Source organism: Taurulus bubalis, assembly GCF_910589615.1.
Source record: "Taurulus bubalis genome assembly, chromosome: 7".
Taxonomy (NCBI): domain Eukaryota; kingdom Metazoa; phylum Chordata; class Actinopteri; order Perciformes; family Cottidae; genus Taurulus; species Taurulus bubalis.
Window position 1 is genome coordinate 25,501,177 of NC_136595.1, and position 25,728 is coordinate 25,526,904.

Consider the following 25,728-nt stretch of genomic DNA (forward strand, 5'->3'; position numbering starts at 1 on the left):
TGGCAGATGCACACCATTCCCCATCTCTCTTTCCTTCTTTCATCTCTACTGTCCAGTGTCCAGTAAAGTTAATGTTTACTGCCCCCAATACATTGACTTTTGTGGTGTGATTAGTTTGGGCTTTTCTCTGTTTATCATTTTGTGCTTGAATAGAAGCACGTTGAGGTGACTTTGTTTTCATGCCGTCCGTCTAAAAAGTTGCTGCATCAACTCCTGGTTGCAGAGTCGGGTGCTTTGGTTTAAACCACTTGTCTCCAGAAGAGCAGATGTGCAGCAGCCTTGTTGCTATGTAAACCAGCTATGCCTTAGTGTCAAGAGCCAATAACCCCTGACCTTTTCTGTTTTTCCTCCTCTTGGTCTGTAGGAGGCTGGTTCTGGGGGCGAGGCCAAAGGACCAGACTCGATGAGTTGCCAGCGACATGACAGAGAAGTCAGGGCAAAGCATCAAGGCAAAGGATGGCAAAACAAAGTATGCAACCCTTAGCCTCTTCAACACCTATAAGGGCAAATCTCTGGAAACCCAAAAAACTGCAGGTAAGCCCCCACTGCTGCCCCCTGTTGGTAATGCATGCAGTCCAGTTGAACGATGGAACATAATATAATCTTTAATGATGATGAAGTGCTCTCCCTGACCCTCTTAACAACCCAATGTCTTGCTGTTTCTTCATCCCCAGTGGCTGCCAGACATGGGCTCCAAAGTTTGGGCAAAGTTGCTGCCAGCCGCCGCATGCCCCCTCCGGCCAACCTGCCCAGTCTGAAGGCCGAGAACAAGGGAAACGACCCCAACGTTAACATCGTCCCCAAAGACGGTAGTGGCTGGGCGTCTCGACCTGAGGGAGCGGAGGAAAGGTAAATAAAACAACGCGTGTGTGAATGTTTAGTGCATGAACGGACTGAAACCAAGCTTTTATTATAGCTCTTCTCTAAATGGAGGTATGTGTAAAGCACAACAGAGTAGCTGGAAGCTACACTTGTCTTTTCAGTGACACTTTTTTTGTCATCCGATCGCGTCAGGATGCATTAACTGTCAGGTTCGTACGCGTCGTGATCGGATCCGCCTCGCGTTGAAATCTGATCAGCCAGACCACATGCAGAGGCTCGCATTGAGTTCAGGTATCAGTGAGGTGTTGACTAAGAATGAGCAATAATTCAATATGACAACCTATCGTCTTTCAATGGGTTCATATCGTGATTACAATTATATATCATGACACACAATTGCTCAATCTTAATTGATGAGAACATAATTCAAACTTCTCAGAAAATCAGAAGGTTCTGATTTAAAATAAATAAATAAAATAAGTAGGGCTGCAACTAACGATTATTTTAATAATCGGTTGATTATTTTTTCGATGAATCGGATAAAAAATGTTTTTATCAAAAAAGCGTTCATTTCCAACCCTTTATTCAAAAACAGAAGTGACAGTGCAAAACATCTTCAGAAAGTGCACAAACATGTTGCTCCTTGAACATCCCTGAGCTGTTAATTAAAACAACAAAATGGACTAACACTAAAAACATACACATGTATACTTTACATCTGCCAAATGTGAGCCCTTTTTACTGTAATTGATCCCTCCAGAGGCTGCATTTACATACCCTGCTTTATCAATATGTATGAAATACTGGGACAGAGGGAAACTGTACTGCTCCATATAGAGCGTCCTCTTCCTTAAACTCGTTCATTCTGGGTCTCTTATGACCACGACGTCACGTTGTTGGCTAAGCCCAACGACGTGATTTGCTTCATTCTACTTTGAGTAAAAAATAAAAAAAAAACCTGCGGCCAGATCCGCCGGTTTAACGTTAACAGGTGACGGCGTGAACTGAACCAGACCGGGGGTGACGGCATGTTTCATCACGTTACGTTTTTTTACAAGCAAGACTGAACTGTAACGGAACTTTAACGACAATACACAACCCAAACACGTTAGCTAACGTGATAGCAAGCTGACTAGCTTCCATTAAAAACAAGTTTGAGGATCATGAAGACGCTGATTGGCCAAGACTCGACTTGTCAAAGATCTTCTATTTTTGAGAAGATCACAACCTCAGCTTTTCTCGTGTCTCATTCCAATCTCAGAAACGCTGGCCAGCCAGTTGCTCCGCTCTTTTTTTTTTCTTCTCCGCGACTTATTGCCCGGCGTAATAATCGCGCGACACAACGAATCGATAATGAAATTCGAGTATGCAACCCCTCTAATTTCAGAAAACGCACTTCAAAATAAAAGCTTTTAAATGACTAAATAACGTCAGAACAATTGTAAAGAATTTGTTTTGAATTTCTGCCGCATCCGATCACAAAATCCTCATTGCAAAGACGAGTGTAATCGCAGCCTAGAGATAAAGGAGTCTGTAATCTATGTTTCGTGAGTGCTTTTTAGAAACCGCCCTGTTTATTTTGTGTATTTTTTTTTTTTTCTTGCACCACAGGCAACAGGAGACGCCTCCACCCCCGATCAAACCACCAGTGCCCCCGCCACCAGAGCCAGCTGTTGTGGGCAGCCGCTCCTGGGCCAACAGCAAGCCGACGCAGCCAGAGGGTAACTTTGCTCTTCACGTGCTCCCTAAGCATGACGCCTACGCATAAAACACAGATAAGCTGTGGTCCCTCTTGGAATTTAATTCTGTTTTTACGCTGTGAACACATAGAAAGGTGATCCATGTAAGTTTTATGTATATGTTCTTTTGACGATCAAAAGTGGGCTTAAGAACCTCAGTTGTACCCCAGCGGAGGATTAGCCCTTGCACTGCTTCTCTGCTAGTCACTGTCATTATATTCCATTTTTTGGGTTTCTGTGCATTAATCTTGATGCGCTTGCGTTGTACAGGTGCCCCTCGCGTGAGCAGCCATTTTCAACAGGAGTTTCCCAGCCTGCAGGCTGCTGCTGAAGCGGAGAAAGGGGACGAGCCAGAAGAGGAGCCTTATGGACCGGGTCCCAGCCTCAGACCTCAAAGTACGGCAGCACTCACCTTACAGTCGTCCGGTGTTCACTGGGGTTTGCCTGATGTTCTGGATGTTCAAAGTATAATTCATTTTCTCTTTCTCCTAGATGTTGGCAGTTGGCGTGAGGGCGGTGGCAGGAATTTGAACACTGCACCCAGCCCCTCTGAGATGGACACCAAGGCTCCGGAGGAGGGCGGCCCGGTCCTTGGTGCCTCAGCACCATCGGGGGAAGCTGAGGCGCCCGGAGGAAGCGGAGCCGCTGACGTTCAGAGGGATGGCGCCAAGTTGCCCCCCTCTGCCGCCACGCCTCAGCCCAAACTTAACGGCGGGCAGCAGCCTCCCGCCGGGGTGCCAACTCACTTCGACCCCGCTTTCAGGAGCATGATGCCGCCCTACGTAAGTCTTGGTTCTGTGTTCTGGACGGACCACGTCATCTGTGGGTGTTGTGTTCATCTGTTCTTGAGCCTGTGTGATGATTGCGGTCTTCGTCTTGTAGATGTTCCACGCCTATCCTCAGATTGCCCCTGGGCAAGGGAACGTCAGATACCCCGTACCACAAGAAGGCGCCAAGTGAGTTCACATCTGCATGTTTAGCCCCTGCATACTTGGGTTGAAGGAAAATAGAAGACGTATTTTTTTGTATTCGGATTTGATTGTGTCAGTGCACAAATACAAAATAATGACTTGCTTTAAGGCAATAAAACGATTTGTATACTTGCTTCATACCAGCTTATGTTTGTTGAACAATTAACACAAGATGTCATAAAATCACACAATTGCACATTGTTCATAAATATACAAATTAAAATAAATCTGATACGTTTTCGGTGCTTTGCATACATTTGGCAAATGTCCTACGCGGCACACGTCCCTCATATCTCAGAACCGTGTATAGAGTCGAGTAAAAGCCAGTTGTACATTGTCTAGACAAAGTGCCATAACAACCTTTCCTCTGCTTTTCATCCGTGTTGAATGGTCAGGGGTCCTCGTCCAATACGACCCCAGCAGGGTCAGCCGCAGGGCTGGCTCAAGGACTCGGACAGACCCTCGATCATCAGCGCAAAGGAAATTAAAGAGCTGGACAACTTGGACACTGATACTGACGAGGGCTGGGCAGGTTAGTAGCCATTCCTGTGACCTTCACTGTTCCACTAAAACCAGTTACAGCAGCTCAAGTATCATCAACCTCGTCTCTTCTGCCCTCCAGGAGCTCAGAGTGAGGTGGACTACACCGAGAAACTAAACTTCAGCGACGATGAGGAAGCTGCTAAGGAGAAAAGAGAAAACTGGTAAGTCGTCTTTTCAATACGTGGGTTGTCTTGCTTTCATTATTTAGCGTCTGTGCTTCAGTGTTGCGGAAAAACCCTCTTGATTCAAAATATGTATGCTTTACATTAATGTCATTGCTTTTTACAAAGCACGCCTTTTCTTCTCTACCTCTCAGAAAGTTTTCTTAAATAAGGTTTATTCACTAGTGTCTGAACACGACTTGTTACCTTGAGCAATAATGATGCTGAACATCATGTCAGGGTCTGAATCCTTTTTCCCTTTCAAACATTTATCTGCCACTTCTGAAGTCAATGCGATCATTTTAGGAATGACATTTAGATCATTTAGACATTATTTAATGGAAAGATTTATTCCTTATTTTTACACAAAAAGCATTGCATGCGAGGTCAATTCCAGAGTGCAGAATTAAATCTGACAACTTCATACATGGCTGACTATAATGCAAAATGATTTGAAGTAAATGTACTAAAACCTTCGGCTCGCATACTCTATGACTGTATTGTGAAACTGATTCAAGAACAGGACAAAAATATAATGGACATCCATAAATTGCAGATAGAACACACTGTGTAATGGATGAGTTTACACGCCACATGGTTATTGCATGGCAGCCTATATGAATAGTTTATACAAAGTAAAAGGATTCTGAAATGATATAAATTTGTTTTCAGTGAGAGAATTCGTGATGTGGTTTTAAAGTGCAGCCTGAGGTTGAAGTGAGCTTCAGAGAGATGGTGAACTGAGGATATTGTCAGTTGGCATAACCTGTGATGACTTTACTGAACTGTATGTACGTTATTTTCAGGGAGTGGATGGGTAAAGTGGAGCGGATGCGTCAGGAGGGTGCTGTGGACCGCGGTGGCAGTAAAATCTTACGGGGCGACGGCGATCCCAGAGCGCCATCGCCTGGCAGTATGGGGCAGTACAATAAGTCAGCTGCCCCACAGGACTACCAGGTAAAGCTGGATATGCATTACACAAGCCCCCATCAAGTGGGAACTGTTGACTTTATAGCAAGGTGATGCATGTGTCTGTACTAATGACTCGGCTCTCCAGGGTGGCAGCCGTTCTGTCGGCGGCGGAGCCCAACGTGTGACCAAACCGCAGGCTGCAGCGGCGCCCGGTGCCGACGAGGACCCTGAAGCCTGGCGGCAGAAGCGCAAGAAGCCTCAAGAAGTTTCTGAAGCCGTAGAACGAGCGAGGCGGCGGCGGGACGAAGAGGAGCGGCGGATGGAAGAGCAGCGGCTCGCCGCTTGCGCTGAAAAACTTAAGCGTTTAAATGAAAAACACCGGCCGGCAAATGAGGGCAAATCTGCCCTTCCTCCGACCGCCAATGATGAAGAGGGAGCTGCCAAAGAGGAAGAGTCCTCACCAGCCCCTCCTCCCGCATCCAGTCCTGTACCTTCGATCCCAGTCGCACAATCGCAGGCCCCAATCATGGAAGCGCCTCTACCTGAGAGTGAGGACCGAGTCGAGGAGAAGACCGAGCGAGAACAGGAGAGGGTGGAACCAAGTGTAGAGGTGGTGGAGGAGCAGCAGGAGGAGGAGCAGCAGCAGCTGCAGGAGGAGGAGGTGGTGGTCGTGCACATGCCTCGCCCGCCCACCAGCCCCCCCGTCCAGAGACCTGTGGCCGACGCTCCGGAGCCCCAGAGCGAGGGAGAGAGCTCCTCGGTTGAGGTCGACCCGCTGATGGAGGAGAACCAGGTAGACGGGACAACAGTGCCTATCCGAGACTATTTCAACATGGACGACAACAGAGGTGAGCTATCTTGCATTTAAACGACCGTCGTGCAGCCGCCATTCTTTCGGTCGTTGATGCCCATTGGTTTTGTCGTCCTGCAGTGGATGAGCCTCACATGGACACCCCCAGTGGAGAGGAGGTCCCTCTGGCACTACCACAGCTGGAAGGAGAGGCAGCAGCTGCTATGCGTCCCTCGCTTACCTCGGGCTATTCCAAACAGTTTCAAAAGTCTTTACCGCCTCGTTTCCTCCGACAGCAGGTAAGCACGTCCACATCTGGCTTCTTGAGTTGAAAAGCTGCTTGCCAAATTGTAATATGTGAGTGTCAGCGGCTAGACGGCTAGTAGGGGACTTGATAACGAACATTAGGAGGGTTTTTTACGCCTTGAAAGTTAACTTAAGAAAAGGACATTGGAGGTTAATTAGATCTTTCCACAGAGGACATGTTGACTTTGTAGTACAGGTCTATTACTGTGAAATATTAAAATAAAACTAGGCAACGGTGCAATCTCATATTTGCTGGGGTTGGAGCGTTTAGTGATCATAGGTGGCCAATTTCAAAGCAGTGTGTTGTCCGATCAAGCAGATATGACTTTACCATTTAAAGCAAATGATCTTTATTGATCTTAACCTTTCATTGTCGCTGTTGGTCTTGTAGGAGCAGATGAAGCAGCAACAATGGCAACAACAGCAGCACCAGAGTGGGGGCTCCGTGTCTCCGTCAGGTAGCGCTGCTGGCGGCGGGAGCGGCGGCGTTCCAGCTCCTCCACCACCACAACAACAGCAACAACAACACCGCTCCATGTATCAGCCCATGGGCCCCCACCACCAGCACCTGGCCTCCATGGGGTTCGACCCCCGCTGGCTCATGATGCAGTCCTACATGGACCCCCGCATGATGTCAGGACGTCCTCCCATAGACATGTCGACGAACATTCATCCTGGTAGGGAGTTATGTGCATGAGAATTGGAGAATGTATGAGTATCTTTTTGTTTGTGATTTAATGTGCTGACAGATGTGCGAGACAACCAGTTTACGCCCGGATGCTCATCATCTGCATCTTTTTTTTCCCGCATGCGTCGCTCAAAATTATATTTTAAAAGTATATTCACGTCACACCAGTCTGGTGTGTGGACATTTTTTTATTTTTCACACATTTTTATGTGGACAGAATCCCTTAATTTGCAGGACAGTGTTGTGGAAAAGGCAGTAACTGGCCAATTAAGTATTGTTATTATTTACAAACGAGCATAGGCCGTTTCCCCCTTTTCTGTCTAAAATAGCTATAAATAATATTTATGATTTGATGAACATTTTGGCCATTATGAAAGGAAACTTGGGTGTTAAAGTCGTTCTGTCATGTCGTCTCCAGGGAGGATGCCGCCGAAGCAGATTGTGCGCAGGGAGCCTGGTGACAACTCCAGCTCCAGCTCTGACTCCTTCGACCATCTGACCCGACCAATCCGTGACCACGGCCTGCCGTCGGACTCGCGCATGGTGTGGGGCTCGGACCCGTACCCGCAGTCGGAGCCGCTACCGTCCGTCACTCCTCCGAAAGGACGGGACGATAACAAGGAGCCGAGGTAAAAAATATGTAATTGATAACATAAGAAACGTATTTTATGTTCTGCTCATGCCCACACTTAATAACAATTGTGTCTCTACAGGATTGACTCTCCTTTGGATCTGGACAGGGGTCTCCCTGTATATCCCCAGGACCACAGTGCATTGGACTCTCATAAAAGTAACTTCTTCCAGGACCCGACAGAGTCCCTGTCGGCGTTTACCCAGGGCCCAGATGACGCCTCAGGGCCTCTAGACAGGGTTCCCTCCACCTTTGATCTCGAGGAGCCGGGCCTGCCCAGTGGGGAAGAGGTGGAGGCTCTTGGTCAGGCTATGCTCCAGAGGAGCGTCTCCCAGGGCTCCAGCCACTCCCTCAAGCTGGATGAGCCCAGGTTTGATGGGCTATCCCTGGGGACTAAATCTCTAGAGCTGCAGGACGCGGGCGAACGGGCTGATGATAAGTCCCAGAATGAACTCTACCCCCAAGCTGCGGTGACTAGCAACAGGGCAACGCCTCCCTCTGATGGATTACACAAACAAGAGAAGCTGCCTCTGCCAGCCACTAGCAAGCAGAAAGCTGAGCTGCGCTGGGGTGCCAGATCAAGCGCCGGACGCAGAGAAGGACCAGGCGGAGAGAGACCCCTCCGCCGGTCTGGACCAATAAAGAAGCCTGTCCTAAGGGACATGAAAGAAGAGCGGGAGCAAAGAGAAGAGCGAGAGAAGCGTCACGAGAGAGGAGAACGAGGAGATCGGGGGGACCGGCCCAAAAAGGAGCAGTCGTCCAAAGCTCCCTCTGCGGCTGCTGCTGTGTCCGAGGGCGTCAGACCTCCTCAGAGCGAGGCCAAGAGAGAAGCCGCTGAGGCCGAGGAAACGCCGACTGGCCCTCCGAGAGTCAGAGACCCCCTGCCTTCATCCGGGGTTCCCACCTCTTCCTCCCAGGAGGAGAAAGCGGACAAACTGCCCAGCAATGACAAACAACCAGAACCCAAACTGCCCTCCAGGAAAGAGTCCAATCTTCCTCCGCGTTCCTACCGGCGAGAGGAGAGAGAGAGGGAACGCGAGAGGGAGAAGGAAATGGACAAGGACCGAGACAGAGAGTGGCCCGTCGACGCAAATTTCAAAGGACGCGGTCGAGGGGAGTATTACGCAAGAGGACGGAGCTACCGGGGGACTTACGGCGGCCGAAGCAGGGGGGGTCGCGGTCGAAGCCGAGCAGAGTTTAATTACCGAGAGCCTCGTTCACGCTCCGATTTACCTTCTGTTGGCGGCGCCGCTGCCCTTCGCAACCGAGAAGAAAGCGAAACACGCAGCGAAAGCTCAGACTTTGAGGTTATTCCAAAACGTAGACGGCGTCGGGGTTCAGACACGGATTCTGAAAGTGAAGGTGGGCGAGAGTCTGCGAGCGATACTGGACCGTCCGACCGAGAGCCGAGCACCAAACCTAGCCGTCCATTGAGACGAGAGCTCCCAGGGGAGGCCCGGCCCGGGCCCCACAAGCCAGGCTTTGGACCTCCTCACATGGGGGAAAGGGTCGGACCCAGAGGGGACGACGACGGCAGACCCAAGCCAGGATTCCTCCCGAAAGGAGAGCCTTCTCGGCGAGGAAGAGGAGGACTGTACAGTAGACGGGGTGTCGCAAGGGAGCGCGGCGGCCCTCGCCCGGGCCCTCTTCTCAGACGGCCAGGAGCGAGAGAGTCCTCTTCTCAGTGGCCCTCTAAACCCATGGAGACATTCAGGCCTGAGGACACAGAGTCCACTTCCAGATACGACAATCCTGCAGCTGACCGGCGATACCCGAGGTCTGACGGCAGGAGATTTGGAGACCTGGCTCCCCAGAGTAGTAGAGAGAGGCCTCGTCGGTCCAGACCGGCGCGGCCCCCGAGGCAAGACAAACCTCCCCGCTTTAGGCGCTTGAAGGAGCGCGAGGCTGCCGTGTTAGCTAGTGGAGAAACAGCCGACGGTCCCCCTGGCCCTCTCCTCCCAGCGCCTGCCGTTGCCGTCTCCAACTCCGGCCCGGTCGCTCTCTCCCCGATCCGGTCTCGCGCTCCGGGAACCCCGCTGTCTGCGGCCGCCGACGCGGCAGCCGCCATGTCGGCAAACGACTTGTCCTCTCCTTCGGAAGCAGCCTTGCCCGAGAGCGGCAGCCCCACCATCACTGCCGTCGGCACCAAGTCCCCCGACTTGTCCAACCAGAACTCTTCAGATCAAGCCAACGAGGAATGGGAAACGGCGTCCGAGAGCAGCGACTTCAACGAAAGGAGGGAGCGGGAGGAAAGGAAAGGAGCGCTGGAGGCCGCTAACGAAGCGGCCGCCGCCTCCGCCCCGGCTCCTGCGCCCCCACAGGGCTCCTTGACCCCCAATAAAAGCCCTCCCGATGGAGGGGCGACTCCAAGACGCGATGGGGCTCCTGCAGCCAAGAGGAGTTTCTCGAGTCAGAGGCCCGTAGAGAGACAGAATCGTAGAAGCAACAATGGAATCAAACCAAGCCGAGGATACGCAGGCGGCAAGGGGGAGAGGAGGGGCGGGGCCAAGCCCGGTCGCAAAGGGTACGTTTGAACAATCAGGCTTTTGTGTGTACTTTGTTCATTGAGGCAGTTTCATTGTGTCAAGTGTTAATGTGAGCAGATAAACAGTGTGCAGTAGAATAATACTGGAGGTTTATTCACACACAATAAACCTTTTGTTTAGCGTTTCTCCTAATTAATCGTTGCAGTGCATTTCACGAGTGCAGGAACTCTCGCCTGTTCAAGTTGACTTCGGCTGTTAAAAGGATTACTCTGGTGTGCTGTAATTGGCCAAGTGTTTTGGTTAAAAATAGCTAAATGTGTGCTGGTATTTTTAGATTGCATTTTTAATCTATCTGTATCAATACTCGAGCCGTCTAGCATCTTCTTTGTTGTCTTCTACTCCAGTCAAAGGACTCCTCTCAGGCTCTTTCACCACTACACTGTCTCTCTTTTGGGCCTGAATTATTCTTTCTGTCCCTAACCTGCGTCTCTGATGCAAACAGCCCTGCGGCCCAGCAGAACTCAGAAAGTGGACCACAGACGGCGGGAGGAGCGTCCCAGAGGCCCACGAAAGACCAGCCCGGTCGTCGCAAAGAAGAGGCCAAGCAGGCCGCTAAGAAGCCCAAAGAGAACGCGCTCTCTCAGTTTGACCTGAACAATTACGCCAGTAAGTAAACACAGTTATGCTTCGTCTCTCTGCTTTTGTTTTTTACGAATAAGCCAGGAACCGACGCTCGGCTCTAGCTGCTCTTAACCTTGATTGTAAATGTCTCGATCCCCTTTTCGTCCCGTCCCTGCAGGTGTTGTGATCATTGACGACCACCCAGAGGTCACCACCACCGAGGACCCACAGGCCAACCCCAACGATGACGGCTTCACAGAGGTGGTCTCCCGCAAGCAGCAAAAACGCCTGCAGGACGAAGAGAAACGGAAAAAGGAAGAGCAGACGCCGCAGGTAAAGAGGGCGAGAGGGGAGTTTTAAAATGGTTATTTCCAGGCCTGGAAGAAAAGTCCTTGAAAAAAATAAAATCGCAAAAGTGTAGTAAAAGTCATGTAAATGTGTTATATTCATGTGTTCATGACGTTCATTTACGCTGAGTTTGAAATAATAAATATGCTTTTAAAAGAAAGACGCTCTAAATATAAGCAGGCATACATACAGGCATCTATATAAATGTTTATTCTTTTAATCAAACGATTGTCTCATTCATTTGTGTCATTTAAGGTTTACTGTTTGCTTTGGAATTCTCATTGTTAGTTTAAATACTACATTTACTCACTTTTTCATGTACACACCAATTTCACAAAATGTTTGGTCATGAAAATTTGGTTAAGTCATGGAAATCCATTGGTCAGAATGTGTATGAACCATGATTTTTGATGTGATAATGTCTTCACACAGTTTAATGTACTTAATCTGCTCCTCCAGAACTGGAGTAAAAAAGGCTCTGGTGAGAAGGGCAGAGGAGGCGGAGGAAAGCTGCCGCCAAGATTTGCTAAAAAGCAGTCATCGCAGCAGCAGCAACAGTCCTCTCAGCCTCCTGCAGTCCCTCCACCTCAGGCCCAACCGCAACCCCTCCTTTCTGCTCCCCACCTCGCCTCCTCCCAGCCCGCCTCCTCCCCCCAGACTCTGGAAGGACCCGTGGCTCCTCTGCCCTCCATCCCCGCTGCCGCTGTGGACTTTACCTCAAAGAGTTTGCTGCCCGCACAGACGCACAGCACTCTGGGTACAGAGCTGTGGGAGAACAAGGTGGCGGGCTCCGCCGTCCTTCCCGATGTCAAGAAGCGTGAGTGGATGAGTCTAAGTCGAGTCTTACGATGCAGACGTGATCTTATTAGCAAGCTTTTGTCTGAAATATGTGTTTATTCCAGTTGGTCCCATCAGTCCTCCCCAGCCACCTTCTGTGAGCGCCTGGAACAAACCTCTTACCTCCTTTACTGGCACGGTCGCTGAGGTATGTTCAATACGTCGCTCTCCTTTTGTCCGGCGTTCGATCATTTTTGCTCGATGACTAACCTTCTACTGTGTCGCGTCAGGGTGTGAAGCCTGGATCAGAGGGCGGTGCGGAATTGACGATCGACAGCATTCAGTTCGGAGCGCCGTCGTCTGCAGGCAGCACCGACAGCGATGGAGTTCCTGCGTTGCTGGAAGCCGTCTCTGAAAACAAACTACCCGCTCCCAAAGAACAGAGACAGAAACAACCTCGAGCCGGCCCGATTAAAACGCAGAAGGTACCTGTGGAGGAAACCGTTTGAGCAACGTCACTCGTTCCTATGAATCCGTTTAAAGTATTTAATCCGTCCTTCCTCTCGTCCAGCTTCCTGAAATGGAACCGCTGGAAACCAAGGAGTACAAGCCTGGTCCCATCGGTAAAGAGCGCTCTTTAAAGAACCGCAAGGCCAAAGACGCGCGTGGAGGAGAAGCCGACGGGATGGAGGGAGGCGTCCCTGGAGGAGTCGTCAGCAGAGCCACAGACTCCAGTCCTCCCATCTGTGACGCCTCCGTACCGGAGCTGGGAGGAGACATCGAGGGCATGATCACTGTCCCCTCAGCGGAGTACAACATCAACTCTAAGGTACGCCGGTTTCACGAGAAAGCACTTTTTTTTTTTTTTTATCTTACCGTTATGATGGTTGGATCGATTTTAGCAATTATTGTACTCGGGCTCAAATTTGTATTATTTGAGCAGTAAAAAAAAAAGATATTTTAATCGATTCAATGTGGCTGTCTGCGTCGCACTGCATGATGGGAGTTACATGAAGTCACTTGCATTAATTCATAATCAAATGTAACGTTTTGTCAAGCTGAACAAGGAATGATATAACAATGTCTGTAACAGGAAGTGTTGCGTCATGTAAAGAAACATTTTCCCATCAGACTGGAGCCTCAATGACGCAGTATTTTTTGTTTTATAAAGACATTTGACATTGTGATATTTATTGGAAAAGTCATGTGACATAGCCAACGGCACGAGGAATCGTCCATCTACCTGGCGATCGCCCTCCTGCCAACATTTAATAAACAAATATGATAAATAGATTTTCAAATGTTTTGGTTTCACTGTCCGACATTGATTCTTTAGGCTGTTAATATACTGAACCCTGTACAGAGAGCTCTTTGAAGTAGTATTTCTACAGAGTATATATACCTGAATACTGTCTCTCTTTCCCCCTCAGGAGTTGGTCACAGACTACACCACTCCCTCCTCCTCACTGGCTGACAGCGTTCCTACAGGAGTGAACAAAATAGAAGAGAGTTTGGTGGCAAATGTGAGAACCCATCCTTGTTTTTGTACAGAGATCCTGTGCCATGATAACGATGCTCTAATCCTAAACACATAGTATTATTTAAAGACGGCTTTGCGTTTTTTTTTATGTGTTTCAGGTGGCGCTTCCTCACTCATTGCCTCTTCCTCGACGAGAGACCCTGCAGCAGAGCTCCAGCCTCAGCACCGTCTCGCCTGCTACTGTTGACCTAACACTGAAGGTACGGAGAGAGAGCGTTAATTGTCTTGAATGGGCTGTACTTCCAAGAAAGGGTCTCAGTGTAACCGAAGCACTCGTCTTTCCGTCTCCTCCTCAGATGGAATCGGCTCGTAAAGCGTGGGAGAACTCCCCGATTCTGGAGAAGAGCGCTCCGGTCACTTCCTCTTCCTCCCCCATCACCGCCTGTGCGTCCTCGTACTCCACCTTCTCCTCCGCCTCCATGCCGCAGATCCCCGTGGCTTCTGTTACCCCCAGCACCTCCCTGACAGGTAACGTGACTCCAACTGAGAAGAGGGGTTGTATGAAGTGCTCCTCCATAGTCGGTGTATTAGACGGCGGTCTGCACGGTAAACGTTTTGAGAGAGAGACTACGCGCATGGGAGCAAAGCATTGTGCTGCGGAGGACATATTTTAGACGCCTTAAATCATTTTTTCTGCTAGCTAAACATTATCAGAAGAGTCTCGTGGCTTTTGAAGAGAGTTGCTTCCGTGCCGCTACTCTAAACCGCTGATCGTCATCTCCTGTCAGCGATACTCCAGCTATGGATCAGGATCTCATGCAACCGCACAAACTATCCCTAGAGCATCCGCTGTACATCTCCAACAGTGATCTCTTGTAATCTCTCGCCTCCATTGTGATCTCTTGTATTCACCGCTTTGGTCGTCTCCACCCTGCAGGTGCCGGCACCTATACGACGTCGTCCCTCAGCACCAAGGCCACCACGGCCTCTGACCCCCCTAACATCTGCAAGGTGAAGCCCCAGCAGCTGCAGGGTGGAAGCCTGTCCTCCAGCAACAGCAGCAGCAGCAGCAGCTTCTCCTCTCAGTTGGGCTGCGTGCAGACGCTCCTGCCGCAGCAGCAGCAGAGCCCGCAGGTGTACGTCTCTCAGTCTGCAGCAGGTGAGAGACGCACGGCACTGAATTACCGACATTTTTGTTTTATTGTTTTTACGATTACATAACTAATATAGAGACCCCTGTATGTTGAGGTTCTGCAGCTCAGATCCCAGCGTTCTACATGGACACTAGCCACCTCTTCAGCGCCCCCCACCCTCGCTTGGCTCCTCCCTCCCTGGCGCAGCAGCAGGGCTTCCAGTCCGGCATCTCACAGGTAGGATTTTATGTTTCTGTACTGTGCTGCTGGAATGTTATTTTAATGTTTGAGTTAATCTACCTGTGTTTCTTCTCCGTCTTTTCCAGCCGACAGCAGTGCAGCAGATTCCCATCCCTATCTACGCTCCGCTGCAAGGTCAGCATCAACACCAACACCAACAACATCAGCATCAGCACCAACATCAGCACCAACATCAGCACCAACACCAACATCAGCACCAACACCAGGCTCAGCTCGGGCTCAGCTCCGGTCCCCCCGTCTCCCAGCAACAGGACCTGTTCAGCTCCTCCCTGCAGCCTTACAGGTAACTCGCAGCGCCGCACGCGTATTCCGTCCTCTCTGCTCCGACGCGCACCGCACTGCCGGACCGCCAGCGCGCCGCCGTTCTCTCACCCGGTGCCGCGTCCCGCTCCGTCCTCAGGTCCCAGCAGGCGTTCATGCAGAGCAGCCTGTCGCAGCCCTCCATGATGCTGTCGGGGCCGTCGCTGCACAGCTACGCCGGCGTCCAGGCGCCCGACCTCGGAAAGCCTCAGTCGAGTCTGGCCTATCAGCAGGCCTCCTCCGCCCAGCACATTCCCATTCTGTTTGAGCCGCAGCTCAACCAGCCCTCCGGCATGGGAGCCTCCCAGCTCATTGACACGCACCTGCTGCAGGTAACCAGTCTGCACAAAGGAACTGTTCCACTCAGCCTCATGGTATTGACCGACGCCTTACTGACATTTCCATTTATTTCCTAATGCCTTTGTTCCATCTGACAGATCTGTGTCTTTTTGTTTCAGGCCCGACAGGGGATGAGTCAGCATTCAAACATGTACTCGGGGCAGGTGCAACAACACGGCCAGAGTAGCTACTACAGCAACGCCCAGTCGCCCAGCTCTGCAATGCAACAGGTAACCTACATGCAAACATACGGTGTATAAACCTCTTATAGTGCTTATGCTGTGTTTACAGTCATGAAAGGCTCAGTGGTGTAAAACGGCACGATGTTCTGTTGATTCATGATTTTGTGACTGAGTACTTTGATCTTTCTCTCTCCAGATGACGGTCCCGATGCCCAGCTCCCAGCTGTCCCTGCAGAGCTTTGGCTCTGGTGGAGGCCAGCCCCTCCTGGCGCTGCCGCCCACGCCCCCCCAGGCCCAGCCCCCCAACATCAACCGGCAGCCCCCGGTGTCCCAGCCGTACCGAGGCCTCATGGGCCCCGGCCACAGCATGATGCAGCCTCCCACCAGCAAGGTACTGGTGCTGCTGTTCTAACCGCAAACGCAAATGCATTTATTTAGTAACCAGAGAGGGACGTGGGAGCCACCCCTGCTCTAGTAAAAGCTCCAAAGCATGTAGTGAAAAAGTATGAATACATTTGAATTAATAATGGCATGCTGTGTGGGGGAGGGTCAGCAGAATATTTATTTAGGTCATTAAAGCTGGCAGTAGCATAACACACATTTACAGTCCTGTGTGTTTGTGTATCTAGATGGATGGATAGATAGATATAGGATTCTTACGGTCATGGAAAAGTCCTTGAAAAAATAAAACCCCCAAAGTTTAGTAAAAGTCATGTAAATGTGTTATATTCATGTGTTCATTACGTTCATTTACGCTGAGTTTTAAATAATTAATATGCTTTTAAAAGAAAGACGCTCAAAATATAAGCAGGCATACATACAGGCATCTATATACATGTTTATTCTTTTAATCAAACTATTGTCTCATTAATTTGTGTCATTTAAGGTTTACTGTATGCTTTGTATTCTCATTGTTAGTTTAAATACGACATTTACTCACTTTTTACTGTTTTCACCCAGATTTCACTAAATGTTTGGTCATGGAAATTTGGTTTAAAGTCATGGAAATCCACTGGTCAGAATGTGTATTTTATAGATATAGGTTTCTATTTCATTTATTTTGAAAGGTGGTCCTCAAATTTGATTTAAAGAATCAGAAGTGTGCCTTAAGATAAAAGGGGTTGAGAACACTTGCTGATTTTTATTTGTAAAACTGTAATTACATTATGTGTGTGTGTGTGTGTGTGTGTGTGTGTGTGTGTTGCAGATGGACATGGATCTGAAACTGTTTGGCGGTGGGATGGATGTGAAGCCCGGAACCCCTCCCATCGGCGCCCGGAGCACCACGCCCACCTCCAGCCACTACAGGTACCCCAAGCAGACTCCAACTTTATTCACGAGACGCTTGTTGCCAAGTTAGCAATGCGTTCGGTGTGTTTCCCCCATCGTGCGCTTTATACACATCCTTGCGTTGCCTCCTCCTGCAGAGCGAGCTCCACGTCTCCCAGTAACCAGTCCAGTAAGATCAACAGCATGCTGTACCAGAAGCAGTTCCAGGCCAGCTCTGCCGGCATGAGAATGGCGCAGCACTTCCCCGGCCAGTTCAACCCACAGGTAGATTGATGCCGCCTGTATTTAGGTTGTGTTTAAACGATGCACACTGAATATTAGCGTGACGGTTAAAGGTCGAGCATCTGTTTATTTCCCCCGTTTCTTCCTCTTCTCTTCAGATTCTGTCTCAGCCCAACATCGTCTCCCCTCTGGTTCGACCTCCTCACGTGAACTCGTTCGCTGGAGGACTGCAGCGCTCTCCCATGGGGCCCCCGATGTCCCCCAATGTGGGCGGCGGCCTCATGCCCCACCCACATTCCCACCCGCACCCCCATTCCCACCCCCGACCTCAGCACCCACAGCACAGCCAGCACCCTCCCCGAGGACCCCCTGTCCCCTCGCTCGCTCCCAGAGGCCCACCGGCGGGGATGAAGGAGCACGACCTGAAGGTCTGCTTCCCTGTTTTATCTGCCGATTCTGCGCTTTCCTTGATGATGTAATCGTTCGTGGCTGATTTTTTTGATTGCGTCTCCTTCCCTCTGCAGGCTAAGCAGCGGGCCGAGGTGCTCCAGGCCACCCACAAGTTCTTCTCGGAGCAGCAGCAACTGAAGGCCGCCGCTCTAGCCGGCAAAGCGTCGCGGCTCGACCAGGTGGGGAAACCCGCCCTGGAGGCCGCCGCCCCCAACCACCAGGCGCCGGATCCTGAAAAACCTCCCATCTCCGCGGCCAAGCCCGTCCGGACCGGCCCCATCAAACCGCAGGCCATCAAACCAGAAGAGGGCAAGTAAAGAGCGGCGGGAAACCTCTTCAGATGACAATATGAGAAGGACGGACGAGAGAGAGAGAGGAGCCCCAGTCACTCAGTCACCGCCTCATATCAGCCCTGTGGGGGACGGCGTGGGGGAGGGGCGAGTCGATGGTGGGGGAGGCGCCGTCCCGCCCAAACGTAATCCTCCTCTTTCTTCCCCTAGCTCGTCCCACTGTAGGTGGCGGCGTTTTGAGTTGGATTCTTCCATCATGTTTAGAAGCCGATAAAATGGCTGCACAAGTTGTTCCATAGAAATCTACTCCGACGAGACCGGAGAGGGAGAATTCGAAAATGAGATTTGCTGCTGAGTTTGCCTTTTTTTTTCTTTTTTATATATATATATATATATTTAGCTCATGATTTCTGTTCTTTTTTTTAATTTCATTTTTTTTGCCCAAACAGGATCACTCGTATTATAGGAGAAAGCTTCTTCTTCTTTTTTTTTTTTTTGTTTCTGTTTTGTTAAACGAAAGAATCCGTTTTGTTCGTGTAGTCGACACAATCTTGTTCAGGAGACGTCGTTTTTAGCGAAGCACACTTTTTGTTGCCCGATCTCCCGTCATAACCAATCCGGCGACTTGTGGCGCGCTCGCATCTCGTCCCGTCACCGCACACGAGACGCGAAATCCGAAAGTTCTCGTCTTTTTTTTGTGTTTTTACCAGAATGGAAATGTGAAGAAAAGAAAAACATAATTGCAGCAGTTGATTGAAATTAATGATTTTTGATTTTTCGATTAGTCTGCCCGTGAGCCTTCGCTCCTGCCTTCTGCTCATCTCCTTGCCTGAGAATCACTGACGCGTCGGGGTGTGTGTGTGTGTGTGTGTGTGTGTTCGGGGCGAAAAGCTCGTAGCTGGACTTCCTGTTTATTTAGCCAAAGGTTAAAGCAACGCAGAGAAGACGTCTCGGCCTTTTTGAGGGGATTTTAGGAGTTTTGATTGGACGTTACAGAATCACAGCATACAGCTACTGGCACACACCCATTTCACTGCTTCCTTGCCGTCACACAGACACCGACACACACACACACACACACACACACACACACACACACACGTCACTGTAAAGCACCCAGACCTGCTGCTATTGACTGATTCCAGTGCCCTTAGCTCGAGTAAAGCTGCAGGATAGGGCTATTTTAGAAGAATAGAAACGGTGAGGAGTTGAAACGGTAGAAAACTCAAGTGTGTGTGCGTATATATGCGTGTGTGTGTGTGTGTGTGTCGACCCTCACGAGGACGAACAAGGAGAAGAAGAAAAAAGACAAAAAGCCTCAAGTTTTAAGCAGAAGGACACTTATTGTTTCGTTGTCTTTACTGATGAGAGATCAGCGCTGTTTCCTGTCGGCCTCACCTCTCTGTTCATCTCGGGGGGCCGTCAGACATGTACAGTAGTGAGCACCCTGAGGTGGGGGAGGGGGGGGGGAGAGAGTCCTTGCTTTGGAGGATAGAAGAGGGAGGAAGGGTGATGATGAATTTTTTTTCTTTTGTTGAACTTGTACAGGGGTTTCATCGCTGTATTAAAATATGTACGGTCTTATTTACATTCTCTTGGTTTGGTTACAGAAACTAATAAAATAATATACTGTTGATGTTTTTCAGTGTCTGGTTTGTACTTGAATTCATTTAAAACAATGAAGTGGAGTTTCCCCCTTTTTTATTTTATCTAAATGAGAATTAAAATTCTGCACCGTCACATCTCACCACTAGGTGTCACTGCAACACCGAGGAAAATACTTGGGTACAACGTTCAAATGTTATATTAAGGTAACATGTCAATGGTTAATTTATTATTTCATAAAATATATATCAGTATTTAACCATTACGAACAAAGTGTATCTTCTGCAGTACACTTTGTCTTTTTAGTACAAATATATTACTTCTGAATTATATAAATGTAACGATGACCTATTAACATTCATACATAACCACAGAAGACGTAACTTTCTCTAATGACCCTTTTTTTTATTATCTCTGCCAAAATAATCAAGTGGAAAATGTCTCATTCTGCTCCAGCAAACATAATATTTTGGGGTGGCCGGTTATGGCTTCATGCTCGAGGACCTCGTAATTGTCGTGACTCAAACTTTCTGAAAACACCTTTTTAATTACTTTTGAGGTAATGAGAAACCCCACTGCTCTCCTTTTCCAAGCTGGTTGAGGTTCCCTGAGGCCTGCAGAACCACAGAACCTCTCCTTTAACATCATGTATCTCCAAAGAGGAAAAATGGCCCCATTTCCAGCTTCGTTATGATGCTTTATTCTTTTTTTTTAAAGGAGATTGAAAGGTTTTAATATCCAAATGTGTAGATGAATGTTTTACCATTCCCACTAATGTCGTATAATAATAAACATATTGGTTACAGCGCGTAAGCCCTTTTATAAAGTGGCATACATACTTCTCTAATGTTCGTAATTACAACACAAACGCTTGTAATTCACTACGTTTATTGTCATGATGATTTTGAACAGTGTACAAGTACATGCAGTATTCAACCCGTGAGGGTGAGAGCAGTTTATTTAATGACATGTTGACTGAAACACTAGCGAGTGAAGCAGTTTGTGTTTAAATCGGATGCTTAGATTATCCCACTTAGCTTGTAAAATACATTCATCTTTCAGTCCTCAAATATATATACTGCTATATATTGCTATAGCTTATCAAGAAAACAACAAAATCATACATTGAAGGCAGTACAAAAATAATTCCTCTAAAAACACGTTTGTGGGCGGAGCCGCAACGAAGAAAACATTTAATTAATTGTGTTGACCCTGTTCCTCAAACGTCTTCATTTCCCTTTGGAGTCTTGGTGATGCGTCGACGGCTCCGAGTCTTTAAAGCAGCTGAGCTTCTCAACAGTCAGACATGGCGGCGTTGGCGTTGGCGTTGGCCTCAGTTGGGCTGCTGGCGCCCCAGCCGGAGGTCATAGGACACCATGTGGAAGTTGTCCCAGGCCAACAGCTTCCTCTGAGCCAGGTTGTAGTCGATCATGCTGTTGTAGCGGTACTTGTTCCTGAAGGGCACGGCGATGGACTTCCCCTGGCTGGTGGCGGTGTCGTATACGTAGTTGACGACGGTGTCCGGCGCCGTGTAGCTGGCCACGGCGTACAGCCGGCCGCAGATCATGAAGGTGTTGGCCACCGAGTTCTTCCGGATGTTGGTCTCCCAGCTCTTCTTCACGTCCAGGCTGAACGGGTCCAGCTGCGAGATCACGATGGCGCCCTTGGCCTTGTTGGTGGAGTAGACGGCCCACAGCCCGCGCTCGTCCACCGACAGGTCGATGTCCGTGTAGCCGCCCCAGGAGTACGGGAACTGGCCGTGGAAGCCGGCGTGCGGGAGGTCGCGGCGGGCCGCCGTGCTCTCCGAGGCCAGGTCGTAGCGGATGAGGGAGCGGCTGCGGCGCCGCTGGTAGTACAGAGAGCCTCGGTACAGCGTGGCGCCGGTGCTCTCCACCAGCTCTGGCAGCATCAGGACCTGTCGAGGGGGGAACACACATGAGACGATGGCCGAGGCTTATTCCAAATGTAGGAGCGTCATCCGCGCCACGCCGACCTTGGACGGGAAGCCTTTGGCGAGCTGCTCCATGTCGTCGTAGCCGAACAGCTGCCTGACGTCGGAGCCGATGGTGTCGATGCGCCAGACCATCTCCGGTCCGTACGGGGACACGGCCTCGGGGTCCTGCATCCAAACGCCGTATTTACCTGCGATGTTGTCCGCCTTCCGGTGGGTGACCGGCTCACCGATGGAAACCAACTCCCCGCAACCTGAAGAGGAAGACGAGGAATGTGAGGAATGTGTTGTATGCAATATAATTATGTTCAAATTGCGTCGAAGAAGTGAAAATCTAGGCTTAGAGCTTTGAATTAAAAGATGTTTTTTATCCAACAAATACAGGACTTTCAACCAGGACACCGAAGTTCATGTCCCAATGGGTTGTCGAGCTATTTAGAATTTACTCGTTCGACATGTTTTGTGTTTTTTTGCAACCAATAAACAGCATATTTGGACTGAGGAGGAGTGACGTAGAGACGCTGTATACGTCTCTGGTGTCGACCTGTCAATCACCTTGTAGCCCCGCCCCTAAAGCGTCCCCTGCTTTATGGTCTGTTTGACTCTAAATGACCATAATTTACTAAATGAACATCATGCTGTATTGAAGAAGACTTGAAACTAGAGATTGAGACATAAACTCATGTTTACAATGTTTACTGAGGGAATACATCAAGAGAGAAGTAGAGTCATTTATATAGACTTCTATACAACCAGAGGAGTCGCCCCCTGGTGGTCAGTAGAGAGAATGCAGCTTTAACACATGACGCATAGACTTCTATACAACCAGAGGAGTCGCCCTCTGATGGATATTAGAGAGAATGCAGCTTTAACACATGAAGCATATACTTATATACAACCAGAGGAGTCGCCCTCTGATGGATATTAGAGAGAATGCAGCTTTAACACATGAAGCATAGACTTCTATACAACCAGAGGAGTCGCCCCCTGATGGATATTAGAGAGAATGCAGCTTTAACACATGAAGCATAGACTTCTATACAACCAGAGGAGTCGCCCCCTGATGGATATTAGAGAGAATGCAGCTTTAACACATGAAGCATAGACTTCTATACAACCAGAGTCGCCACCCCCGGGTGGTCAGGAGGGAGAATGCAGCTTTAACACATGAAGCATAGACTTCTATACAACCAGAGGAGTCGCCCCCTGGTGGTCAGGAGAGAGAATGCAGCTTTAACACATGAAGCATAGACTTCTATACAACCAGAGGAGTCGCCCTCTGATGGATATTAGAGAGAATGCAGCTTTAACACATGAAGCATAGACTTCTATACAACCAGAGTCGCCACCCCCGGGTGGTCAGGAGGGAGAATGCAGCTTTAACACATGAAGCATAGACTTCTATACAACCAGAGGAGTCGCCCCCTGGTGGTCAGGAGAGAGAATGCAGCTTTAACACATGAAGCATAGACTTCTATACAACCAGAGGAGTCGCCCTCTGATGGATATTAGAGAGAATGCAGCTTTAACACATGAAGCATAGACTTCTATACAACCAGAGTCGCCACCCCCGGGTGGTCAGGAGGGAGAATGCAGCTTTAAGACACTTCACCATAGGCTCCCTGGTTGAGATCACCACTGACTGGTTGTGGTGAGGTCAAAGTTGTGGGAACTCGACGAGGGGATTCCACGTTCCTGAAAGACATTCATCCTCAAACTGGATCGTATATTTCCGGCTTCAGGTGACTTCCAGAGACATTTTTCCGCGGTCAGTGAGAGGGGGCACCTCCACATGTCGGTGACCGGTGGGCGCAACCCGAGAGCCGGTCCGGGGTGTGATGAGGTCACGTCCCTCACGGAGGCAGACGGCGAGTCTGGAGACGCCGCCTGACGTCTCTGTTGAGTCACCGGCAGCAGAGCGGCAACCGGGCCTCGACTCTCTCGGCCGCTCGTATCGCTGGAAAACGATAAGGCGGTGCTGCATATGCACCACTTCCTAAAATACACCCCTCGGATTAAGGGTTTGATAGGAACACGTCTTATAAATACACTTCCCGGTCGGCGCGGCCTCATCAGAGGTGTCATGGCTTCACGTGTGTTTATACGACCTCCCAAACAATCCAGACCGTCAGCTCAAGCTGTGGCGCGGGACGTCCTCGTTAGGAGCGCTTCTCCATTTACATTTACGAGACAACCCGTGAAACCCAGGGGGAAGGCCCTCACACCCGGGATTGGCACGGCGGTGGTATTCTCGTCCCAAAAGCTGAGGCGTGTCGTGTTCGTCACGAGGAGGGACTGAACTTTACTTTACTGGAGTGTTCTGCCTTTCTTTTACTGATTCGTTCTTTCTTTGGGTTCCCATTAGCAGGAGCAGAAGCACTGGCTGCTCTCCTTCAGGTGCAGACACGTGCAGTCACACACACATCAGTCACACACACGTGCAATCACACACACATCAGTCACACACACATCAGTCACACACACATCAGTCACACACATGTGAAGTCACACACACGTGCAGTCACACACACATCAGTCACACACACATGCAATCACACACATCAGTCACACACACGTGCAGCCACACACACAAACACACATCAGCCACACACACAAACACACATCAGTCACACACACAAACACGTGCAGTCACACACACGTGCAGTCACACACACGTGCAGTCACACACACAAACACACGTGCAGTCACACACACGTGCAGTCACACACACATCAGTCACACACACAAACACACATGCAGCCACACACACAAACACACGTGCAGTCACACACACATCAATCACACACACAAACACACGTGCAGTCACACACACATCAGTCACACACACAAACACACGTGCAGTCAAACACACATCAGTCACACACGCGTCAGTCACACACACAAACACACGTCAGCCACACACACGTGCAGTCACACACACATCAGTCACACACACATCAGTCACACACACATCAGTCAAACACACATCAGTCACACACACGTCAGTCACACACACAAACACACGTCAGTCACACACACGTCAGTCACACACACAAACACACGTCAGTCACACACACGTCAGTCACACACACAAACACACATCAGTCACACACACATCAGTCACACACACATCAGTCACACACACATCAGTCACACACATGTGAAGTCACACACACGTGCAGTCACACACACATCAGTCACACACACGTGCAGCCACACACACAAACACACATCAGTCACACACACAAACACACATCAGTCACACACACAAACACGTGCAGTCACACACACGTGCAGTCACACACACGTGCAGTCACACACACAAACACACGTGCAGTCAAACACACATCAGTCACACACACATCAGTCACACACACATCAGTCAAACACACATCAGTCACACACACGTCAGTCACACACACAAACACACGTCAGTCACACACACGTCAGTCACACACACAAACACACGTCAGTCACACACACGTCAGTCACACACACAAACACACATCAGTCACACACACATCAGTCACACACACATCAGTCACACACACATCAGTCACACACACATCAGTCACACACATGTGAAGTCACACACACGTGCAGTCACACACACATCAGTCACACACACATGCAATCACACACATCAGTCACACACACGTGCAGCCACACACACAAACACACATCAGTCACACACACAAACACACATCAGTCACACACACAAACACGTGCAGTCACACACACGTGCAGTCACACACACGTGCAGTCACACACACAAACACACGTGCAGTCACACACACGTGCAGTCACACACACATCAGTCACACACACAAACACACATGCAGCCACACACACAAACACACGTGCAGTCACACACACATCAATCACACACACAAACACACGTGCAGTCACACACACATCAGTCACACACACAAACACACGTCAGTCACACACACAAACACACGTCAGTCACACACACGTCAGTCACACACACAAACACACATCAGTCACACACACATCAGTCACACACACATCAGTCACACACACATCAGTCACACACACACATCAGTCACACACACATCAGTCACACACACATCAGTCACACACACATCAGTCACACAACAACAGCTCGTTGGATCAACAGTATGGAAGATAAATTGTCCTTTTAACAAACTTTAAGGCAAACAAAGAGTTAAAGAGCTGCTATCAAGACATCAATTACAATTCCTTCAAATTCAAAGCAAACTTCATTTTTTGAATTTCCTTAGTAATTCTTAATAAACCTGAATCTTTGTCTGAATGACAAACGTAATCTTGTAAAAAGTTGTTTTTGAAGGAGTTTTTTCTTCTTCGCAACAACAAAATAAATATTAGAAAGGGAACCTTTTTTTTTTGGGATCGGAATGGTGATGAAACATTGTATCAGAACATCT

General features: G+C 49.3%; 2 protein-coding genes across 3 annotated transcripts in view; one reads left to right on the plus strand and one right to left on the minus strand.

Annotated features, from left to right (window-relative positions):
- Window positions 1-419: 419 nt before the first annotated feature.
- On the plus strand, window positions 420-17,857 carry prrc2c (proline-rich coiled-coil 2C; the record flags this gene model as incomplete). The annotated part of the gene is made up of 33 exons (XM_079220993.1): window positions 420-534; window positions 675-849; window positions 2,434-2,543; window positions 2,832-2,957; window positions 3,054-3,343; window positions 3,444-3,517; window positions 3,928-4,064; window positions 4,155-4,236; window positions 5,043-5,193; window positions 5,294-5,996; window positions 6,080-6,237; window positions 6,636-6,921; window positions 7,351-7,561; window positions 7,646-10,087; window positions 10,552-10,715; window positions 10,849-11,003; window positions 11,478-11,835; window positions 11,921-12,003; window positions 12,086-12,280; window positions 12,367-12,624; window positions 13,226-13,318; window positions 13,434-13,535; window positions 13,632-13,803; window positions 14,213-14,434; window positions 14,524-14,645; window positions 14,735-14,952; window positions 15,070-15,301; window positions 15,428-15,538; window positions 15,687-15,881; window positions 16,698-16,798; window positions 16,918-17,044; window positions 17,161-17,430; window positions 17,527-17,857. 33 exons carry the CDS (start codon window positions 420-422, stop codon window positions 17,767-17,769), a joined length of 8,481 nt encoding a protein of 2,826 aa, XP_079077119.1. The 3' UTR covers window positions 17,770-17,857.
- Window positions 17,858-20,218: 2,361 nt separating this feature from the next.
- The window catches only part of myoc (myocilin), a 12,084-nt gene continuing 6,574 nt past the window's right edge, over window positions 20,219-25,728 (minus strand). For both annotated transcript variants that reach the window (XM_079221148.1, XM_079221147.1), the window contains 2 exons: window positions 21,341-21,552; window positions 20,219-21,262 (listed from right to left, as the gene is read on the minus strand). In XM_079221148.1, coding sequence (XP_079077274.1) covers window positions 20,681-21,262; window positions 21,341-21,552 — 794 coding nt within the window. In that variant the 3' untranslated portion in view covers window positions 20,219-20,680. The remainder of the gene's footprint in view (window positions 21,263-21,340; window positions 21,553-25,728) is intronic.